Source organism: Oncorhynchus mykiss, chromosome 17, assembly GCF_013265735.2.
Source record: "Oncorhynchus mykiss isolate Arlee chromosome 17, USDA_OmykA_1.1, whole genome shotgun sequence".
NCBI lineage: Eukaryota > Metazoa > Chordata > Actinopteri > Salmoniformes > Salmonidae > Oncorhynchus > Oncorhynchus mykiss.
In genome coordinates, this window is record NC_048581.1 from 3,935,003 (window position 1) to 3,955,972 (window position 20,970).

At 44.5% G+C, this 20,970-nt stretch overlaps 1 protein-coding gene across 6 annotated transcripts in view; it reads right to left on the reverse strand.

Moving 5' to 3' along the window:
* Positions 1-20,804, reverse strand: part of LOC110487340 (E3 ubiquitin-protein ligase RBBP6) — a 40,429-nt gene extending 19,625 nt beyond the window's left edge. The window contains exons 1-9 of one of the 6 annotated variants that reach the window (XM_036948662.1): positions 19,671-20,804; positions 16,479-16,578; positions 15,099-15,135; positions 10,137-10,178; positions 7,900-7,988; positions 5,826-5,922; positions 5,159-5,295; positions 4,417-4,526; positions 4,085-4,147 (exon numbers count right to left, since the gene is read on the reverse strand). In XM_036948662.1, coding sequence (XP_036804557.1) covers positions 4,085-4,147; positions 4,417-4,526; positions 5,159-5,295; positions 5,826-5,922; positions 7,900-7,988; positions 10,137-10,178; positions 15,099-15,135; positions 16,479-16,578; positions 19,671-19,836 — 841 coding nt within the window. In that variant the 5' untranslated portion in view covers positions 19,837-20,804. Of the gene's footprint in view, positions 1-4,084; positions 4,148-4,416; positions 4,527-5,158; positions 5,296-5,462; positions 5,704-5,825; positions 5,923-7,899; positions 7,989-9,926; positions 10,179-14,002; positions 15,136-16,478; positions 16,579-19,670 lie in introns of those variants that run through there. The other 5 variants (XM_036948661.1, XM_036948663.1, XM_036948664.1 and 2 more) reach the window with 5 other exon arrangements.
* Positions 20,805-20,970: the final 166 nt, after the last annotated feature.

Here is a 20,970-nt window from a genome sequence, read left to right on the forward strand (position 1 = left end):
TGGGAAAGGCCCAAATATAGGCATGGGAAAGGCCCAAATATAGGCATGGGAAAGGCCCAAATATAGGCATGGGAAATGCCCAAATATAGGCATGGGAAATGCCCAAATATAGGCATGGGAAAGGCCCAAATATAGGCATGGGAAAGGCCCAAATATAGGCATGGGAAAGGCCCAAATATAGGCATGGGAAAGGCCCAAATATAGGCATGGGAAATGCCCAAATATAGGCATGGGAAATGCCCAAATATAGGCATGGGAAATGCCCAAATATAGGCATGGGAAATGCCCAAATATAGGCATGGGAAATGCCCAAATATAACCTAGGGATGGGAAATGCCCAAATATAGGCATGGGAAAGGCCAAATATAACCTAGGGATGGGAAATGGCCAAATATAACCTAGGCATGGGAAATGCCCAAATATAACCTAGGCATGGGAAATGCCCAAATATAGGCATGGGAAATGCCCAAATATAGGCATGGGAAATGCCCAAATATAGGCATGGGAAATGCCCAAATATAGGCATGGGAAAGGCCAAATATAACCTAGGGATGGGAAATGCCCAAATATAGGCATGGGAAAGGCCAAATATAACCTAGGGATGGGAAATGGCCAAATATAACCTAGGCATGGGAAATGCCCAAATATAACCTAGAGATGGGAAATAACCAAATATAACCTAGAGATGGGAAATGCCCAAATATAACCTAGAGATGGGAAATGCCCAAATATAACCTAGAGATGGGAAATGCCCAAATATAACCTAGGCATGGGAAATGCCCAAATATAACCTAGGCATGGGAAATGCCCAAATATAACCTAGGCATGGGAATTGCCCAAATATAACCTAGGCATGGGAATTGCCTAAATATAACCTAGAGATGGGAAATGCCCAAATATAACCTAGGCATGGGAAATGCCCAAATATAACCTAGGCATGGGAAATGCCCAAATATAACCTAGGCATGGGAAATGCCCAAATATAACCTAGGCATGGAAAATGCCCAAATATAGGCATGGGAAATGCCCAAATATAACCTAGAGATGGGAAATGCCCAAATATAACCTAGGCATGGGAAATGCCCAAATATAACCTAGGCATGGGAATTGCCCAAATATAACCTAGGGATGGGAAATGCCCAAATATAACCTAGAGATGGGAAATGCCCAAATATAGGCATGGGAAATGCCCAAATATAACCTAGGGATGGGAAATGCCCAAATATAACCTAGAGATGGGAAATGCCCAAATATAACCTAGGCATGGGAAATGCCATGGGCCTCACGATACGATCGCGATACTTAGGCGCCGATGCCACGTGTTTTAGGATTCAATACTGCGATGTTATTGTGATTTCGATGTTCCAGACATATTGCTCACCACATGTCTGCTGCTATCGAAAAAGGAAGATAAAAGAGTTAGTTTCACAAAGACAATGCTAACTAGCATTAGCGCAATGACTGGCAGTCTACAGGAACAGCTAGCATGCCATCTGTTCATCCCACTCTGGGGAAGTGGGGTCCTGGGTCACCGGTTTGACTGGGCGGGGGGGTTGGGTCACCGGTTTGTCTGGGCGAGGTGGGGGGGGGACCTGGACCAGCTGTGTGTGTGTGTGTGTGTGTGTGTGTGTGTTAACTCACAGTCGTCAGGTTGTTACAGCCGTGTGTGTGTGTGTGTGTGTGTGTGTTAACTCACAGTCGTCAGGTTGTTACAGCCGTGTGTGTGTGTGTGTGTGTGTGTGTTAACTCACAGTCGTCAGGTTGTTACAGCCGTGTGTGTGTGTGTGTTAACTCACAGTCGTCAGGTTGTTACAGCCGTGTGTGTGTGTGTGTGTGTGTGTGTTAACTCACAGTCGTCAGGTTGTTACAGCCGTGTGTGTGTGTGTGTTAACTCACAGTCGTCAGGTTGTTACAGCCGTGTGTGTGTGTGTGTGTGTGTGTGTTAACTCACAGTCGTCAGGTTGTTACAGCCGTGTGTGTGTGTGTTAACTCACAGTCGTCAGGTTGTTACAGCCGTGTGTGTGTGTGTGTTAACTCACAGTCGTCAGGTTGTTACAGCCGTGTGTGTGTGTGTGTTAACTCACAGTCGTCAGGTTGTTACAGCCGTGTGTGTGTGTGTGTTAACTCACAGTCGTCAGGTTGTTACAGCCGTGTGTGTGTGTGTGTTAACTCACAGTCGTCAGGTTGTTACAGCCGTGTGTGTGTGTGTGTGTGTGTGTTAACTCACAGTCGTCAGGTTGTTACAGCCGTGTGTGTGTGTGCGCTAACTCACAGTCGTCAGGTTGTTACAGCTGTGTGTGTGTGTGTGTTAACTCACAGTCGTCAGGTTGTTACAGCCGTGTGTGTGTGTGTGTTAACTCACAGTCGTCAGGTTGTTACAGCCGTGTGTGTGTGTGTGTGTGTGTGTGTGTGTGTTAACTCACAGTCGTCAGGTTGTTACAGCCGTGTGTGTGTGTGTGTTAACTCACAGTCGTCAGGTTGTTACAGCCGTGTGTGTGTGTGTGTGTGTGTGTGTGTGTGTGTTAACTCAGAGTCGTCAGGTTGTTACAGCCGTGTGTGTGTGTGTGTGTGCTAACTCACAGTCGTCAGGTTGTTACAGCCGTGTGTGTGTGTGTGTGTGTGTGTGCTAACTCACAGTCGTCAGGTTGTTACAGCCGTGTGTGTGTGTGTGTGTGCTAACTCACAGTCGTCAGGTTGTTACAGCCGTGTGTGTGTGTGTGTGTGTGCTAACTCACAGTCGTCAGGTTGTTACAGCCGTGTGTGTGTGTGTGTTAACTCACAGTCGTCAGGTTGTTACAGCCGTGTGTGTGTGTGTGTTAACTCACAGTCGTCAGGTTGTTACAGCCGTGTGTGTGTGTGTGTTAACTCACAGTCGTCAGGTTGTTACAGCCGGGTGTGTGTGTGTGTGTGTGTGTTAACTCACAGTCGTCAGGTTGTTACAGCCGTGTGTGTGTGTGTGCTAACTCACAGTCGTCAGGTTGTTACAGCTGTGTGTGTGTGTGTGTTAACTCACAGTCGTCAGGTTGTTACAGCCGTGTGTGTGTGTGTTAACTCACAGTCGTCAGGTTGTTACAGCCGTGTGTGTGTGTGTGTTAACTCACAGTCGTCAGGTTGTTACAGCCGTGTGTGCGTGTGTGTGTGTTAACTCACAGTCGTCAGGTTGTTACAGCCGTGTGTGTGTGTGTGTTAACTCACAGTCGTCAGGTTGTTACAGCCGTGTGTGTGTGTGTGCTAACTCACAGTCGTCAGGTTGTTACAGCCGTGTGTGTGTGTGTGTGCTAACTCACAGTCGTCAGGTTGTTACAGCCGTGTGTGTGTGTGTGTTAACTCACAGTCGTCAGGTTGTTACAGCCGTGTGTGTGTGTGTGTGTGTGTGTTAACTCACAGTCGTCAGGTTGTTACAGCCGTGTGTGTGTGTGTGTTAACTCACAGTCGTCAGGTTGTTACAGCCGTGTGTGTGTGTGTGTTAACTCACAGTCGTCAGGTTGTTACAGCCGTGTGTGTGTGTGTGTGTGTTAACTCACAGTCGTCAGGTTGTTACAGCCGTGTGTGTGTGTGTGTGTGTTAACTCACAGTCGTCAGGTTGTTACAGCCGTGTGTGTGTGTGTGTGTGTTAACTCACAGTCGTCAGGTTGTTACAGCCGTGTGTGTGTGTGTGCTAACTCACAGTCGTCAGGTTGTTACAGCCGTGTGTGTGTGTGTGTTAACTCACAGTCGTCAGGTTGTAACAGCCGTGTGTGTGTGTGTGTGTGTTAACTCACAGTCGTCAGGTTGTTACAGCCGTGTGTGTGTGTGTGTTAACTCCCAGTCGTCAGGTTGTTACAGCCGTGTGTGTGTGTGTGTGTGCTAACTCACAGTCGTCAGGTTGTTACAGCCGTGTGTGTGTGTGTGCTAACTCACAGTCGTCAGGTTGTTACAGCCGTGTGTGTGTGTGTGCTAACTCACAGTCGTCAGGTTGTTACAGCCGTGTGTGTGTGTGTGTTAACTCACAGTCGTCAGGTTGTTACAGCCGTGTGTGTGTGTGTGTGTGTGTTAACTCACAGTCGTCAGGTTGTTACAGCCGTGTGTGTGTGTGTTAACTCACAGTCGTCGCAGTAGGAGTTACCACAGCAGGGTATGACCACAGCATCACTCATCAGGTCGTTACCTGGAACAGATGAGCAGACAGACAAAGTGATTCAAAGACATTTTAACAACAAGTCTCTGCTCAGATGTACATTTTTTTGGGGGGGGTGTTTGACAAAATAAATCTTCTAGTTAAATTAAACCAATAAATAAATGGTATAATTAAAGTATAATGATAATAATAATAATAGTAATAATAATAATGATAATGATAATAATAATGATAATGATAATAATAATAATGATAATAATGATAATAATAATTATAATAATAATGAATGCGTTAATTACAGATGGGGCAGAGCAGCTCATCAGGGATTGGATCAGCCTCATCTTCAGACGATGATGCTTCACGAGGAACAAAGGGGGGACGTTCCTTCTTACCCAGAGCATAGGCCTCCCTGCAACACATTATATTACTCTATAGTCTCTCCTTCCTACCCAGAACACGAAAACACAAAATGAGCACAGAGAGACAGAGACACAGAGAGAGACAGAGAGAGAGACACAGAGACAGAGAGAGAGAGACACAGAGAGACACAGAGAGACACAGAGAGACACAGAGAGAGAGACACAGAGAGAGAGAGACACAGAGAGAGAGAGACACAGAGACAGAGAGACACAGAGACAGAGAGACACAGAGACAGAGACACACAGAGACAGAGACACACAGAGACAGAGACACACAGAGACAGAGACACACAGAGACAGAGACACACAGAGACAGAGACACAGAGAGACAGAGAGAGAGACACAGAGAGACAGACACAGAGAGACAGACACAGAGAGAGAGACACAGAGAGAGAGACACAGAGAGAGAGACACAGAGAGAGAGAGAGACACAGAGAGAGACACAGAGAGAGACACAGAGAGAGACACAGAGAGAGACACAGAGAGAGACACAGAGAGAGACACAGAGAGAGACACAGAGAGAGACACAGAGAGAGAGAGAGACACAGAGCGAGAGAGAGACACAGAGAGAGAGACAGAGACACACAGAGAGACACAGAGAGAGACACAGTGTGGTACATACGCGTCTATAGCAGGAATAGCATATTCTCCAGTGCTGGTCAACATGGCTCCTTTAGTTCCTGGTTCAGCCTTCACCATAAAGCTCTGAGGGATGCCCTTACTGGTCCTGATTGGCTTAGGAGCCTCTACGCTCTTATCCTACAACACAGATACCATATGTAATGTTATGTAGTGTATATGTCATGTTATGTAGTGTATATGTCATGTTATGTAGTGTATATGTAGAGAGGCCCTTACTGGTCCTGATTGGCTTAGGAGCCTCTACGCTCTTATCCTACAACACAGATACCATATGTCATGTTATGTAGTGTATATGTCATGTTATGTAGTGTATATGTAGGGATGCCCTTACTGGTCCTGACTGGCTTAGGGGCCTCTACGCTCTTATCCTACAACACAGATACCATATGTCATGTTATGTAGTGTATATGTCATGTTATGTAGTGTATATGTCATGTTATGTAGTGTATATGTCATGTTATGTAGTGTATATGTAGGGATTCCCTTACTGGTCCTGACTGGCTTAGGAGCCTCTACGCTCTTATCCTACAACACAGATACCATATGTCATGTTATGTAGTGTATATGTAGGGATGCCCTTACTGGTCCTGACTGGCTTAGGGGCCTCTACGCTCTTATGTGTTATGTAGTGTTATGTAGTGTTGTACCATCTGCATGGGGCAGTGTTTGATGTAGTGTCCATTCTTGCCACAGCGATAGCAGGTGTAATGTGCAGGAGGCGGTCCTATGGCCTTCTTAGAGTAACTGAGGAGGAGAGACACAGAAAAAAAAACACATTGCTCACGGACTCAACCTTTTTCACCAAGTAGACCGGAATACTGGGTCGATTCCAAAACAACCGAAGAGCGTTGAAGCGTGAGGCTAAACTTGCCTCCGTTTTTGCGTACACGTACAAACAGTGTACGCGTACACAGAAACTCTGTGACAGAGAGCATCATCTTGCATCACCCCATCATCTACGGTTCACGCTGCCACGGAGTCTCAAGTTTAAACATTAGACTACAGTTCACTGAAACAGCAGAGGTGTGGAGTCCACGCTCGAGTCGGACTCCAGTCAACAACATTTTATTGACTTGAGACGCGACTCGATAGAAAATAAAAACAACTTGAGACTTGACTTGAACTGTACTTTGACTTGAGATTGAGGACTAGCATTTGGCCAGGGTATGAGTAACATTTTGACACTCATTTCCCATAGATTATGCTTCTCCTCACGCAGCCAGAGACAGACCGATTGGCTAGTGAATACTTATGTGAAATGTGATATTTCAGACGAATTTTTTTAATGGGGTATTGTGATGTCATTATGGGGTATTGTGATGTCATTATTAGGTATTGTGATGTCATTATGGGGTATTGTGATGTCATTATGGGGTATTGTGTGTAGATTGATGAGGGGGGGGGGGACAATGTAATCCATTTTAAAATAAGGCTGTAACATAAATGTGGAAAAAGGTCAAGGGCTCTGAATACTTTCCGAAAGCACTGTATAACACATCTTTAGATGGTTCTTCATTTTTAACGAAAATGTCAGATGAGACCGTGGGACTATATGGAGGTTCTATATGGAGTTGAAGACAGACAGATTTTTTATAGATTTTATTATTATTATTATTATTATTATTATTTTTAACTTGACTTGAATAAAAGGTGTGATTCGACAGATGCCAGAGAACGCTACCTGCCTGAGTGCATTGCGCCAACTGTAAAGTTTGGTGGAGGAGGAATAATGGTCTGGGGCTGTTTTTCATGGTTCGGGCCCCTTAGTTCCAGTGAAGGCAAATCTTAACGCTACAGCATACAATGACATTCTACAAGATTCTGCACTTCCAACTTTGTAGCAACAGTTTGAGGCCTTTCCTGTTTCAGCATGACAACACCCCCCACACACAGAGCGAGGTCCATACAGAAATGTTTTGTTGAGATCAGTATGGAAGAACTTGACTGGCTTGCACAGAGCCCTGCCCTCAACCCTATCAAACACCTTTGGGATGAAATAGTCCTCCCAACTGTGAGACCACCCAACCTCCTGACCTTTCTAATGCTTGTGGCTGAATGGAAGCAAGTCCCCTGCAGAAATGTTCCAACATCTAGTGGAAAGCCTTCCCAGAGGAGTGGAGGCTGTTATAGCAGCAATGTTCCAACATCTAGTGGAAAGCCTTCCCAGAAGAGTGGAGGCTGTTATAGCAGCAATGTTCCAACATCTAGTGGAAAGCCTTCCCAGAAGAGTGGAGGCTGTTATAGCAGCAAAGGGGGGGACCAACTCCATATTAAAGCCTTCCCAGAAGAGTGGAGGCTGTTATAGCAGCAAAGGGGGGACCAACTCCATATTAAAGCCTTCCCAGAAGAGTGGAGTCTGTTATAGCAGTAAAGGGGGGGTCCAACTCCATATTAATGCCCATGATTTTGCAATGAGATGTTCGAGGAACAGGTGTCCACATACTTTTGGTCATGTAGTGTATCTTTATGAGCTGGATTGCCTGTCTTTGCAATTCGTTTATTTTAGTTTGCTCCCGTTAGCATATTTAGCTAGACGCCTCCATGGAAATGCTCTATCAGTTGTACTAATTTTGTTAGCATTAATGGTAATAGACACCCAATGGGATTTTTGTTGTTGCATTTTCAGCACTAAGACATTAATACTGTAAATCCTCTCTGGGATGAGAAGGACGGCGTGATCACGCGGATACCGCCCAACCCTGCTGTGTGTGTTACACTCACTGTATGGGGTCATATTCACTGTTGGACTGGGACATCATGGCTCTGATCTTGTCATCCTCTGATGCATTGGCCTCCGCTAGGTTGGCAGTCTAAAGAGAAAGGGAGGAATGGGAGGAGAGGGGGGAGAGGGGGAGAGAGGAATGAGGAGAGGGATGAGGAGTATGGGGAGAGGAATGAGGAGAGGGATGAGGAGTATGGGAGAGAGGAATGAGGAGAGGTATGAGGAGTATGGGAGAGAGGAATGAGGAGAGGGATGAGGAGAGGAATGAGGAGAGGGATGAGAAGGAGTATGGGGGAGAGGAATGAGGAGAGGGATGAGGAGGAGTATGGGCGAGAGGAATGAGGAGTATGGGCGAGAGGAATGAGGAGTATGGGGGAGAGGAATGAGGAGAGGGATGAGAAGGAGTATGGGGGAGAGGAATGAGGAGAGGGATGAGGAATGAGGAGAGGGATGAGGAGGAGTATGGGCGAGAGGAATGAGGAGAGGGATGAGGAGGAGTATGGGCGAGAGGAATGAGGAGAGGGATGAGGAGGAGTATGGGCGAGAGGAATGAGGAGAGGGATGAGGAGGAGTATGGGCGAGAGGAATGAGGAGAGGGATGAGGAGGAGTATGGGCGAGAGGAATGAGGAGAGGGATGAGGAGTATGGGCGAGAGGAATGAGGAGAGGAATGGGATGAGAAGAGGAATGAGGAGAGGGATGAGGAGAGGGATGAGGAGAGGGATGAGGAGAAGGATGAGGAGAGGGATGAGGAGTATGGGCGAGAGGGATGAGGAGAGGGATGAGGAGTATGGGCGAGAGGAATGAGGAGAGGGATGAGGGGGAGTATGGGCGAGAGGGATGAGGAGAGGGATGAGGAGGAGTATGGGCGAGAGGAATGAGGAGAGGGATGAGGAGGAGTATGGGCGAGAGGAATGAGGAGAGGGATGAGGAGTATGGGGGAGAGGAATGAGGAGAGGGGGAGGAGGAGTATGGGCGAGAGGAATGAGGAGAGGGATGAGGAGGAGTATGGGCGAGAGGAATGAGGAGAGGGATGAGGAGTATGGGCGAGAGGAATGAGGAGAGGAATGAGGAGAGGAATGAAGAGGAGTATGGGCGAGAGGGATGAGGAGAGGAATGAGGAGAGGAATGAGGAGAGGAATGAGGAGAGGAATGAGAGGAATGAGGAGAGAGGAATGAGGAGAGAGGAATGAGGAAAGGGATGAGGAGAGAGGAATGAGGAAAGGGATGAGGAGAGAGGAATGAGGAAAGGGATGAGGAGAGAGGAATGAGGAAAGGGATGAGGAGAGAGGAATGAGGAAAGGGATGAGGAGAGAGGAATGAGGAGAGGGATGAGGAGTATGGGCGAGAGGAATGAGGAGTATGGGCGAGAGGAATGAGGAGAGGGATGAGGGGGAGTATGGGCGAGAGGGATGAGGAGAGGGTTGAGGAGGAGTATGGGCGAGAGGAATGAGGAGAGGGATGAGGAGGAGTATGGGCGAGAGGAATGAGGAGAGGGATGAGGAGGAGTATGGGCGAGAGGAATGAGGAGAGGAATGAGGAGGAGTATGGGCGAGAGGAATGAGGAGCGGAATGAGGAGTATGGGCGAGAGGAATGAGGAGAGGGATGAGGAGTATAGGGGAGAGGAATGAGGAGAGGGATGAGGAGTATGGGGGAGAGGAATGAGGAGAGGGATGAGGAGTATGGGGGAGAGGAACGAGGAGAGAGGGATGAGGAGTATGGGGGAGAGGAACGAGGAGAGGGGGAGGAGGAGTATGGGCGAGAGGAATGAGGAGAGGAATGAGGAGAGGAATGAGGAGGAGTATGGGCGAGAGGAATGAGGAGAGGAATGAGGAGGAGTATGGGCGAGAGGAATGAGGAGAGGGATGAGGAGAGGAATGAGGAGAGGAATGAGGAGAGGAATGAGGAGAGGGATGAGGAGAGGAATGAGGAGAGGGATGAGGAGAGGAATGAGGAGAGGGATGAGGAGAGAGGAATGAGGAGAGAGGAATGAGGAAAGGGATGAGGAGAGAGGAATGAGGAAAGGGATGAGGAGAGAGGAATGAGGAAAGGGATGAGGAGAGAGGAATGAGGAGAGGGATGAGGAGAGAGGAATGGAGTTAGAGGAAGATGCCAAGAGTTAAGGTGATAATCAATTTACATTTTAATTCATGCCTCAAATTGAGTTGAAATTAAATGAACCCCAACCGGATTCCCAAAGACCATAAACACACACACACAGAGAGAGAGACAGTACCTTAGAGAGCTGGGCCAGGGAGACGGACGGTGAAGAGTCGGTCTGAAGGAGAAGAGCAACATTAAGACAGAGCAGAGTCAAGGTCTGCCTGGGAGCAGACACGGGCTCAAATCTAGATGACACGGCTTCTTCCCGTCTCCTTCTGAAAAGACACTGGAGGAGGAGAAGATACCATCCACCGGTCTTTTGAGGAGGAGACAGGAGATAGGAGGTGAGGAATCAAGGACACACAGTAGATTGAGCACCCCTATTCCACAGCCAGAGAGGCAGATCATATACATCCAGTCAACTCATATCACTACTACAGTGTGACAGTTACACCAATGTTATGGTTCAGTAGTTCTGACCAGAAGACCATCAGGAACACCATGGTGGAGGGGGTCAGAGTTTCCCCACTCGAAAACACTGATCTGGGCGCAGTTCTTCATCTCCAAGTGAATGGTTATGGTAAGGATTTGGTGGCAGGGAAGCTGATCCTAGATCTGTTCCTAGGGGACGAACGCAGCAGAGCCTGACCATTTCCTCACCGTCGTCCTTCTCCAATACGACGTGAGGAGGAACCGCAAAACACTGAGATTCACACAGGAACTGGTGCTGGGGGGGATACAGCCTGGCTAGCTACACTAGTAGTAGATGGTGCTACAGCCTGGCTAGCTACACTAGTAGTAGATGGTATTACAGCCTGGCTAGCTACACTAGTAGTAGATGGTGCTACAGCCTGGCTAGCTACACTAGTAGTAGATGGTGCTACAGCCTGGCTAGCTATATTAGTAGTAGATGGTGCTACAGCCTGGCTAGCTATATTAGTAGTAGATGGTGCTACAGCCTGGCTAGCTATATTAGTAGTAGATGGTGCTACAGCCTGGCTAGCTATATTAGTAGTAGATGGTGCTACAGCCTGGCTAGCTATATTTGGTGCTACAGCCTGGCTAGCTATATTAGTAGTAGATGGTATTACAGCCTGGCTAGCTACACTAGTAGTAGATGGTGCTACAGCCTGGCTAGCTACACTAGTAGTAGATGATTTTACAGCCTGGCTAGCTACACTAGTAGTAGATGGTATTACAGCCTGGCTAGCTATATTAGTAGTAGATGGTGCTACAGCCTGGCTAGCTATATTAGTAGTAGATGGTGCTACAGCCTGGCTAGCTATATTAGTAGTAGATGGTATTACAGCCTGGCTAGCTATATTAGTAGTAGATGGTATTACAGCCTGGCTAGCTACACTAGTAGTAAATGGTGCTACAGCCTGGCTAGCTACATTAGTAGTAGATGATGCTACAGCCTGGCTAGCTATATTAGTAGTAGATGGTGCTACAGCCTGGCTAGCTATATTAGTAGTAGATGGTGCTAGCTACATTATTAGTAGGTACTACAGCCTGGCTAGCTACATTATTAGTAGGTACTACAGCCTGTCTAGCTACATCAATAGTAGTTGGTACTACAGCCTGGCTAGCTACACTAGTAGTAGTAGTTGGTACTATAGCCTGGCTAGCTACACCAGTAGTAGTAGTAGTTGATATTACAGCCTGGCTAGCTACACTAGTAGTAGTAGCAGTTGATATTATAGCCTGGCTAGCTACACCAGTAGTAGTAGTTGGTGCTACAGCCTGGCTAGCTATATTAGTAGTAGATGGTATTACAGCCTGGCTAGCTACACTAGTAGTAGATGGTGCTACAGCCTGGCTAGCTATATTAGTAGTAGTTGGTACTACAGCCTGGCTAGCTATATTAGTAGTAGATGGTGCTACAGCCTGGCTAGCTACACTAGTAGTAGATGGTGCTACAGCCTGGCTAGCTATATTAGTAGTAGTTGGTACTACAGCCTGGCTAGCTATATTAGTAGTAGATGGTGCTACAGCCTGGCTAGCTATATTAGTAGTAGATGGTGCTACAGCCTAGCTAGCTACACTAGTAGTAGTAGTTGGTCCTACAGCCTGGCTAGCTACACTAGTAGTAGTTGGTATTACAGCCTGGCTAGCTACACCAGTAGTAGTAGTTGGTACTACAGCCTGACTAGCTACACCAGTAGTAGTAGTTGGTACTACAGCCTGGCTAGCTCCACTAGTAGTAGTCGGTACTTCCACCTGGCTAGCTACACCAGTAGTAGTAGTTGGTATAACAGCCTGGCTAGCTACATTAATAGTAGGTATTACAGCAGAGTTTGCTACACCAGTAGTAGTAGTCGGTACTTCCGCCTGGCTAGCTACACCAGTAGTAGTAGTTGGTATAACAGCCTGGCTAGCTACATTAATAGTAGGTATGACAGCAGTTTGCTACACCAGTAGTAGTAGGAATTACAGCCTGGCTAAGTACATCACTAATGGTAGTAGTAGTCGGTGGTGGTATTTACAGCTGCGCTAGCTACATTTGTAGCTGTAGTTGGTATTACTACCTAGACCAGCCTAGCTTGTTTACTAATACTGGTGTAGCAAGCCCCTGCTAGCTACACCAGTATTAGTAATAATAGCTGTTGTTGTGGCCCTTTACTACACTATGAGCTAACAGGATTAAGTCCAGAGCTAGGTACAGGATTAAGTCCAGAGCTAGGTAACAGACTGAGCTAACAGGATTAAGCCCAGAGCTAGGTAACAGACTGAGCTAACAGGATTAAGCCCAGAGCTAGGTAACAGACTGAGCTAACAGGATTAAGTCCAGTAGCTAGGTAACAGACTGAGCTAACATGATTAAGCCCAGAGCTAGGTAACAGACTGAGCTAACAGGATTAAGTCCAGTAGCTAGGTAACAGACTGAGCTAACAGGATTAAGTCCAGTAGCTAGGTAACAGACTGAGCTAACAGGATTAAGCCCAGAGCTAGGTAACAGACTGAGCTAACAGGATTAAGTCCAGAGCTAGGTAACAGACTGAGCTAACAGGATTAAGCCCAGAGCTAGGTAACAGACTGAGCTAACAGGATTAAGTCCAGTAGCTAGGTAACAGACTGAGCTAACAGGATTAAGTCCAGTAGCTAGGTAACAGACTGAGCTAACAAGATTAAGTCCAGTAGCTAGGTAACAGACTGAGCTAACAGGATTAAGTCCAGTAGCTAGGTAACAGACTGAGCTAACAGGATTAAGCCCAGAGCTAGGTAACAGACTGAGCTAACAGGATTAAGCCCAGAGCTAGGTAACAGACTATGAGATAACAGGATTAAGTTTTAGAGCTAGGCCGGTCTAGGGAACAGACTATGAGATAACAGGATTAAGTTTTAGAGCTAGGTAACAGACTATGGGCTAACATGATTCAGTTTTAGAGCTAGGCAACAGACTATGAGCTAACAGGATTAAGTTTTAGAGCTAGGTAACAGACTGAGCTAACAGGATTAAGTCCAGAGCTAGGTAACAGACTATGGGCTAACAGGATTAAGTTTTAGAGCTAGGCCGGTCTAGTTAACAGACTATGAGCTAACAGGATTAGGTTTTAGAGCTAGGCCGGTCTAGGTAACTGATTAGATCACGCTACACCAGTTAACCCAAGATCCTACTTCCCGATCCACTGCATGTAGCTATGGTAACAGGTGAAGTGAACCACACGATGCCTTCACTACCCCTCATCTACAGCAGTGTCTGGAGTGAGGCGCTATGGGTCCACTTAGGATGATCTATCTAATGCATTATATGGAAAACACTGCAAAACAATATAATAAAATGATTTCCTTTTAAACAATACGTTCACTACCATATCCATTATACAATAGTAGTAAACAATAGCCATCATAACACTAGACAGAGGGGAAGAGGGAGGGTAGAGAGGTCTGGTTTAGTAAGCTATAAACTCTTCGTCGTCGCTGTCATCATCATCATAGTAGAGGCTGGTAGGGTTGGAAGGTTCAGAGGTCACTGTGAAGGGAAGACACAGGGTCTGGTGTGGTGGTGCACGTGCTCACAACAGAACACATAACCTCTTTATTGACAGTTCTGGCAGCGTACAGCAGCAACCAAACACAACCCTGTCGCCACGGGAACCTACCATGCCACACAGTCAGAACCCTGTGATGTCATAATAAGATCATTTCAGTGATGTAATAATAGTCTCTGTGATGTCATAATGGTATCATCACGGCACCGCTTTTTTTGGAAACTCTGTACCAAACATGATCGTGGATTCAGTAGTCATCATAGTAAGTACTTAACAACTAGTTTACAGTTTAGCTTTAAGTAAAAGAAAATATTGCAAAGTAGACAAAATGCATTGCATTTCTACGTAGTTTGTAGTTAAAAAAAGAAATAAAAAATAAAAAAAACTTTGAGAGAACAAAAGGATCAACTATGTCCAGTCCATATTAAAAATGTCAGAATATGATGGAGAGAACAACATTAGGACAGCCAAATATCAGCAATTAACTTCAGGTTAAGAACACTGTTGAACAGGAACCAAATGATTTACCCCCCACACACACACAGTCACACACAGGTATCCTCCATACAAAATGTATGCATTAGTCTTACAGTCAATAAATACGTCACAAACTCATTGCTATAACACCAGGTGAAAGAAAAAGCTCCCATTGATTTGAAGTAAAGCAGTGTAGTAACAACCCGCCTGTAGGACCATGAAGCATCGTCTCAACACACAGGGGGATGTGGGGGGGGGGGGGGCTCTGTACAGTGGCAGGCTAACAACACCACGCTAACCGTTGTTTCAATATGAAATACAGTCACAATATAGTTCAGATCCATCAACACATTGAACAACATTAAAAAAAACACACAGTGAGTTACAACAACAACAGAGAACAAGCAGTTGGGAACCATCAAAACAGAATATTAAATCACCATGACAACTCAAGAGTTAACTGGTGACCAATCAGAACAGAATATTATCACCATAACAACTCAAGAGTTAACTGGTTACCAATTCAGAACAGAGTTTACACAGTATCCTTTAACCAACAAACCAGAGCAGAGTTTATAAACAGAGGACAGAGATAGTAAGGAAAATGAGAGTGCTTTGTTACATACGGGTCTGGAGGATCCAGCAGCCATGTCAGAACGGTCACTACAAACAAACAGGAAGAAACAACATGTCAACAACCCCCACAGACACGGACTAGACAACAGTTGGCTGTGTGGAGGGGGGGGGTATTGGAATCAACAGGCATTGGGGGGGTTACTATTTGACTAGATACTAGTGTGTGGAGGTTATTAGGATCAACAGGCGATGGGAGGGGGGGGTTACTATTTGACTAGATACTAGTGTGTGGAGGTTATTAGGATCAACAGGCGATGGGAGGGGGGGGTTACTATTTGACTAGATACTAGTGTGTGGAGGTTATTAGGATCAACAGGCGATGGGGGGGGGGGGTTACTATTTGACTAGATACTAGTGTGTGGAGGTTATTAGGATCAACAGGCGATGGGGGGGGGGGGGGGGGTTACTATTTGACTAGATACTAGTGTGTGGAGGTTATTAGGATCAACAGGCGATGGGGGGGGGGGGGGGGGGGGTTACTATTTGACTAGATACTAGTGTGTGGAGGTTATTAGGATCAACAGGCGATGGGGGGGGGGGGGTTACTATTTGACTAGATACTAGTGTGTGGAGGTTATTAGGATGGGGGGGGGGGGTTACTATTTGACTAGATACTAGTGTGTGGAGGTTATTAGGATCAACAGGCGATGGGAGGGGGGGGTTACTATTTGACTAGATACTAGTGTGTGGAGGTTATTAGGATGGGGGGGGGGGGGGGGGGTTACTGGGGGGGGGTTACTATTTGACTAGATACTAGTGTGTGGAGGTTATTAGGATCAACAGGCGATGGGGGGGGGGGGGGTTACTATTTGACTAGATACTAGTGTGTGGAGGTTATTAGGATGGGGGGGGGGGGGTTACTATTTGACTAGATACTAGTGTGTGGAGGTTATTAGGATCAACAGGCGATGGGAGGGGGGGGTTACTATTTGACTAGATACTAGTGTGTGGAGGTTATTAGGATGGGGGGGGGGGGTTACTGGGGGGGGGGTTACTATTTGACTAGATACTAGTGTGTGGAGGTTATTAGGATCAACAGGCGATGGGGGGGGGGGGTTACTATTTGACTAGATACTAGTGTGTGGAGGTTATTAGGATCAACAGGCGATGGGGGGGGGGGGGGTTACTATTTGACTAGATACTAGTGTGTGGAGGTTATTAGGATGGGGGGGGGGGGGTTACTATTTGACTAGATACTAGTGTGCGGAGGTTATTAGGATCAACAGGCGATGGGGGGGGGGGGGTTACTATTTGACTAGATACTAGTGTGTGGAGGTTATTAGGATCAACAGGCGATGGGGGGGGGGGGGGGGGGGTTACTACTCATATCATGCAGATAGACACAGGGTCACAATGTCATAACTACGTACACAATGAACGTTCTGCCCGCTGGTTTGACCCCTCCGATGGGGGTGCGTCTGACGATCACCGATGAGTGTTTGGGGATGTGAACCTCCTCATCAGTGTACTCTATAGAAGCACATGGTACACAGCATATATCATCAGTATTGTAGTATAGAGAGCCACAAGGTACACAGCATATATCATCAGTACTGTACTCTATAGAAGCACATGGTACACAGCATATATATATACACACACACTGGGTACCTCGTGTGTGTGTGTGTATATATTCAGTACTGTAGTATATAGAGCCACAAGGTACACAGTATATATCATTAGTACTGTAGTCTATAGACCAGGGAATATATTATATAATCAGTACTGTAGTCTATAGACCAGGGAATATATTATATCATCAGTACTGTAGTCTATAGACCAGGGAATATATTATATCATCAGTACTGTAGTCTATAGACCAGGGAATATATTATATCATCAGTACTGTAGTCTATAGACCAGGGAATATATGATATCATCAGTACTGTAGTCTATAGACCAGGGAATATATTATATCATCAGTACTGTAGTCTATAGACCAGGGAATATATTATATCATCAGTACTGTAGTCTATAGACCAGGGAATATATTATATCATCAGTACTGTAGTCTATAGACCAGGGAATATATTATATCATCAGTACTGTAGTCTATAGACCAGGGAATATATTACATCATCAGTACTGTAGTCTATAGACCAGGGAATATATTATATCATCAGTACTGTAGTCTATAGACCAGGGAATATATTATATCATCAGTACTGTAGTCTATAGACCAGGGAATATATTATATCATCAGTACTGTAGTCTATAGACCAGGGAATATATTACATCATCAGTACTGTAGTCTATAGACCAGGGAATATATTATATCATCAGTACTGTAGTCTATAGACCAGGGAATATATTATATCATCAGTACTGTAGTCTATAGACCAGGGAATATATTATATCATCAGTACTGTAGTCTATAGACCAGGGAATATATTATATCATCAGTACTGTAGTCTATAGACCAGGGAATATATTATATCATCAGTACTGTAGTCTATAGACCAGGGAATATATTATATCATCAGTACTGTAGTCTATAGACCAGGGAATATATTATATCATCAGTACTGTAGTCTATAGACCAGGGAATATATTATATCATCAGTACTGTAGTCTATAGACCAGGGAATATATTATATCATCAGTACTGTAGTCTATAGACCAGGGAATATATTATATTATCAGTACTGTAGTCTATAGACCAGGGAATATATTATATCATCAGTACTGTAGTCTATAGACCAGGGAATATATGATATCATCAGTACTGTAGTCTATAGACCAGGGAATATATGATATCATCAGTACTGTAGTCTATAGACCAGGGAATATATTATATCATCAGTACTGTAGTCTATAGACCAGGGAATATATTATATCATCAGTACTGTAGTCTATAGACCAGGGAATATATTATATAATCAGTACTGTAGTCTATAGACCAGGGAATATATTATATCATCAGTACTGTAGTCTATAGACCAGGGAATATATTATATCATCAGTACTGTAGTCTATAGACCAGGGAATATATTATATCATCAGTACTGTAGTCTATAGACCAGGGAATATATTATATCATCAGTACTGTAGTCTATAGACCAGGGAATATATTATATCATCAGTACTGTAGTCTATAGACCAGGGAATATATTACATCATCAGTACTGTAGTCTATAGACCAGGGAATATATTATATCATCAGTACTGTAGTCTATAGACCAGGGAATATCATCAGTACTGTAGTCTATAGACCAGGGAATATATTATATCATCAGTACTGTAGTCTATAGACCAGGGAATATATTATATCATCAGTACTGTAGTCTATAGACCAGGGAATATATTATATCATCAGTACTGTAGTCTATAGACCAGGGAATATATTATATCATCAGTACTGTAGTCTATAGACCAGGGAATATATTATATCATCAGTACTGTAGTCTATAGACCAGGGAATATATTATATAATCAGTAATACATTGTGTTTGGGGATGTGGCCATCAAACAAAAACAGTTAAATTCACATCTTTCTTCCCTGTGTAAAAAGTCACCCCAGCCTAAACTCTTAGAGAGATTGGACTCAACATCTCAACACCGTATGAGTTTCTAGAGATGATAAATATGCTTTTGTTGATGGGGAAAAGTTGTATTTTAGTTCCTCAACAATGAGACACTCAGTCTGCCTGGTCAACGCAGCTCATGCAACAATGTTGTGTACTTAACGTTACACTATTATGATTATAATGTTTTACATATACAAACAGCTAGCTTGTCATTTCTTCTTAGCAAGTACGGGTCTAAATGTTGTTAGCCGCTAATGCTAATCGCTTGTTAGCCGGCGGGTTAATAGATGTACTGAGTTATAGCAAAACGTACTTATACAACCTCATAATACCTATAAAAAAAGAACCTCAGCATGTTGTTTATACAACAGTATCTTCTAAAAACATCAAAGAGGAAAACACAAAGCAAGAATATGTTAGCTACATGAAGTAGCAATTCAATGTAGCCAAAAGATGATATGTTCCCGTTGTCAAAAAAAACACTGTCTTCAAAGTGGCCGCTATTAACTATAGAATAATCATTATAATTACACTTCCAACAGTTGACAAGTGTTTGGACTTTAAATCGCAAGTTCAATTGCAACATTTGGTTCAAAATAAGGCCCATATCGTGCAGCCCTCTACACGGCTGCGTGGGAATGATCTCAAATGAGTGCAAGAAAATGGTTTTATAATATTAAATTAAAAGGAAAAAAATCAATCAGAATGTAGAAAAACCACCCTAAGGGTCAGCGCACTACTCATAAAGCAAATATAGAATTTAAATAATTACAAATATTATTGTATTTTTTTGGGGGGGGGGGGGTCAAATACATTAATACAATCCAACTTTTGTAATACCGTGAGATTGTGTGTGTGTGTATATATATATATATATATTAAGATGTCTATATAGATTCTGTTTGGGGCCCATATCCCCGATCCCTACCAGGAAGTATAAAATGGCATAATACCATCGAGAATCTTGGCATCACTGATTACCATCAGCTCGTTGTAGAAACAACATGAACAACTTAACTAGCCCTCGTTAGTTACCTTCACGGGTCTGTGCGTTGGTGATCTGCAGGTCGCAGTCGGTGGCTTTGAGGCGCTCTCTGCCCATAATCTGCCGTTTCAGCTCGGCCAGGGTGATGTGCAGCCCGTCAAAGGTCACGGTGTTGTAGTCCAGTTTGGACGAGAATTTATAATGAACACACGACATTCTCACAACTAATCACTTAAACTCAAACTCAAAAGACAAAGGAGGGGGGAAACAACACGTTAGTTAAGAAATAACAATAACCAGTAGTAGATATGATCTGAGATTGAAGGTGGGGGAAACTACCAGATTATTCTATAATAAGATAATATCGAAGGGAAAACAGGCAATGAACTAATGGGAAGTATTCACAGATAGTCCCTTGTAGCGGTGTGCGTCAAAGACACCAAACTACTAGTAGTGACAGACCGGGACCCGGTCAGTTCGTTAATTAAGTGTCCGGTAAAACAACAAGAAAAAGTACAGTTCCACAAGTGTCCATTACGGTTGTTTGTTTTTTTCACGGTTATTAATACAGTCAGTAAGAGTCTCTCTCGCGGAAACAACGGGCCTTGTAGCTGCGGAAAGCAGCGCGGCACCGGGGTCGCGGTTAGGAGTCCATGCGAGGCCCGTAAGCGTCGCTCTTCCGCCGTAAAACGGCGCAAAGTCCTACAAAAAAAACAAAATCTTCTTCAATCCGTCTGGGGGGGAGAAAAAAAAAAAATCAAACGTCCAAATAAAATAAAGTCCTTCAAACGATCCTTTTCGGAGTTGGCAGTCCACGCAGGAAACGATGTTGATCCTTGTGTGACCTACGATGAGAGCAGGAGATCTGCGGCCTTGGTCCGTGTACCTACCAGTCAAAACAAAAACATTACCCGCAGATAACCTTATTTTACACTAACTAGTTAACTGGTTAGAAAACGGCCACTGGAAATAAACACTTTTAATAACCAGTTAGCATAGGTTTCTTATCCAAAACGACGGTAATTATCTCTTTCTAAACTATAATGTTCGTTGTTTTAAATCCATAACATCCATTTCGACGGTCTTTCAGTTGCTCCTCGTTGTCTTCTGAAAATCATGGCGGGCCCGGAAACTGGCCCGACAAGAAAACGGAAACGAGGGTGACGTTCTTCTTTACTGTTCATTGGCGGACTACAATCTCTTTTGTTTGTAATCTATGTATGCTTGTGTTCCCTCATGTGCTTTATGTATTGATTTGTTATTAATAAAAATAAAATAAATACAATCTATAATGTGCAACCTACTGTGCGAGGTAGTAAAATATCAAAAAAAAAAACGTTTTGGATGAAA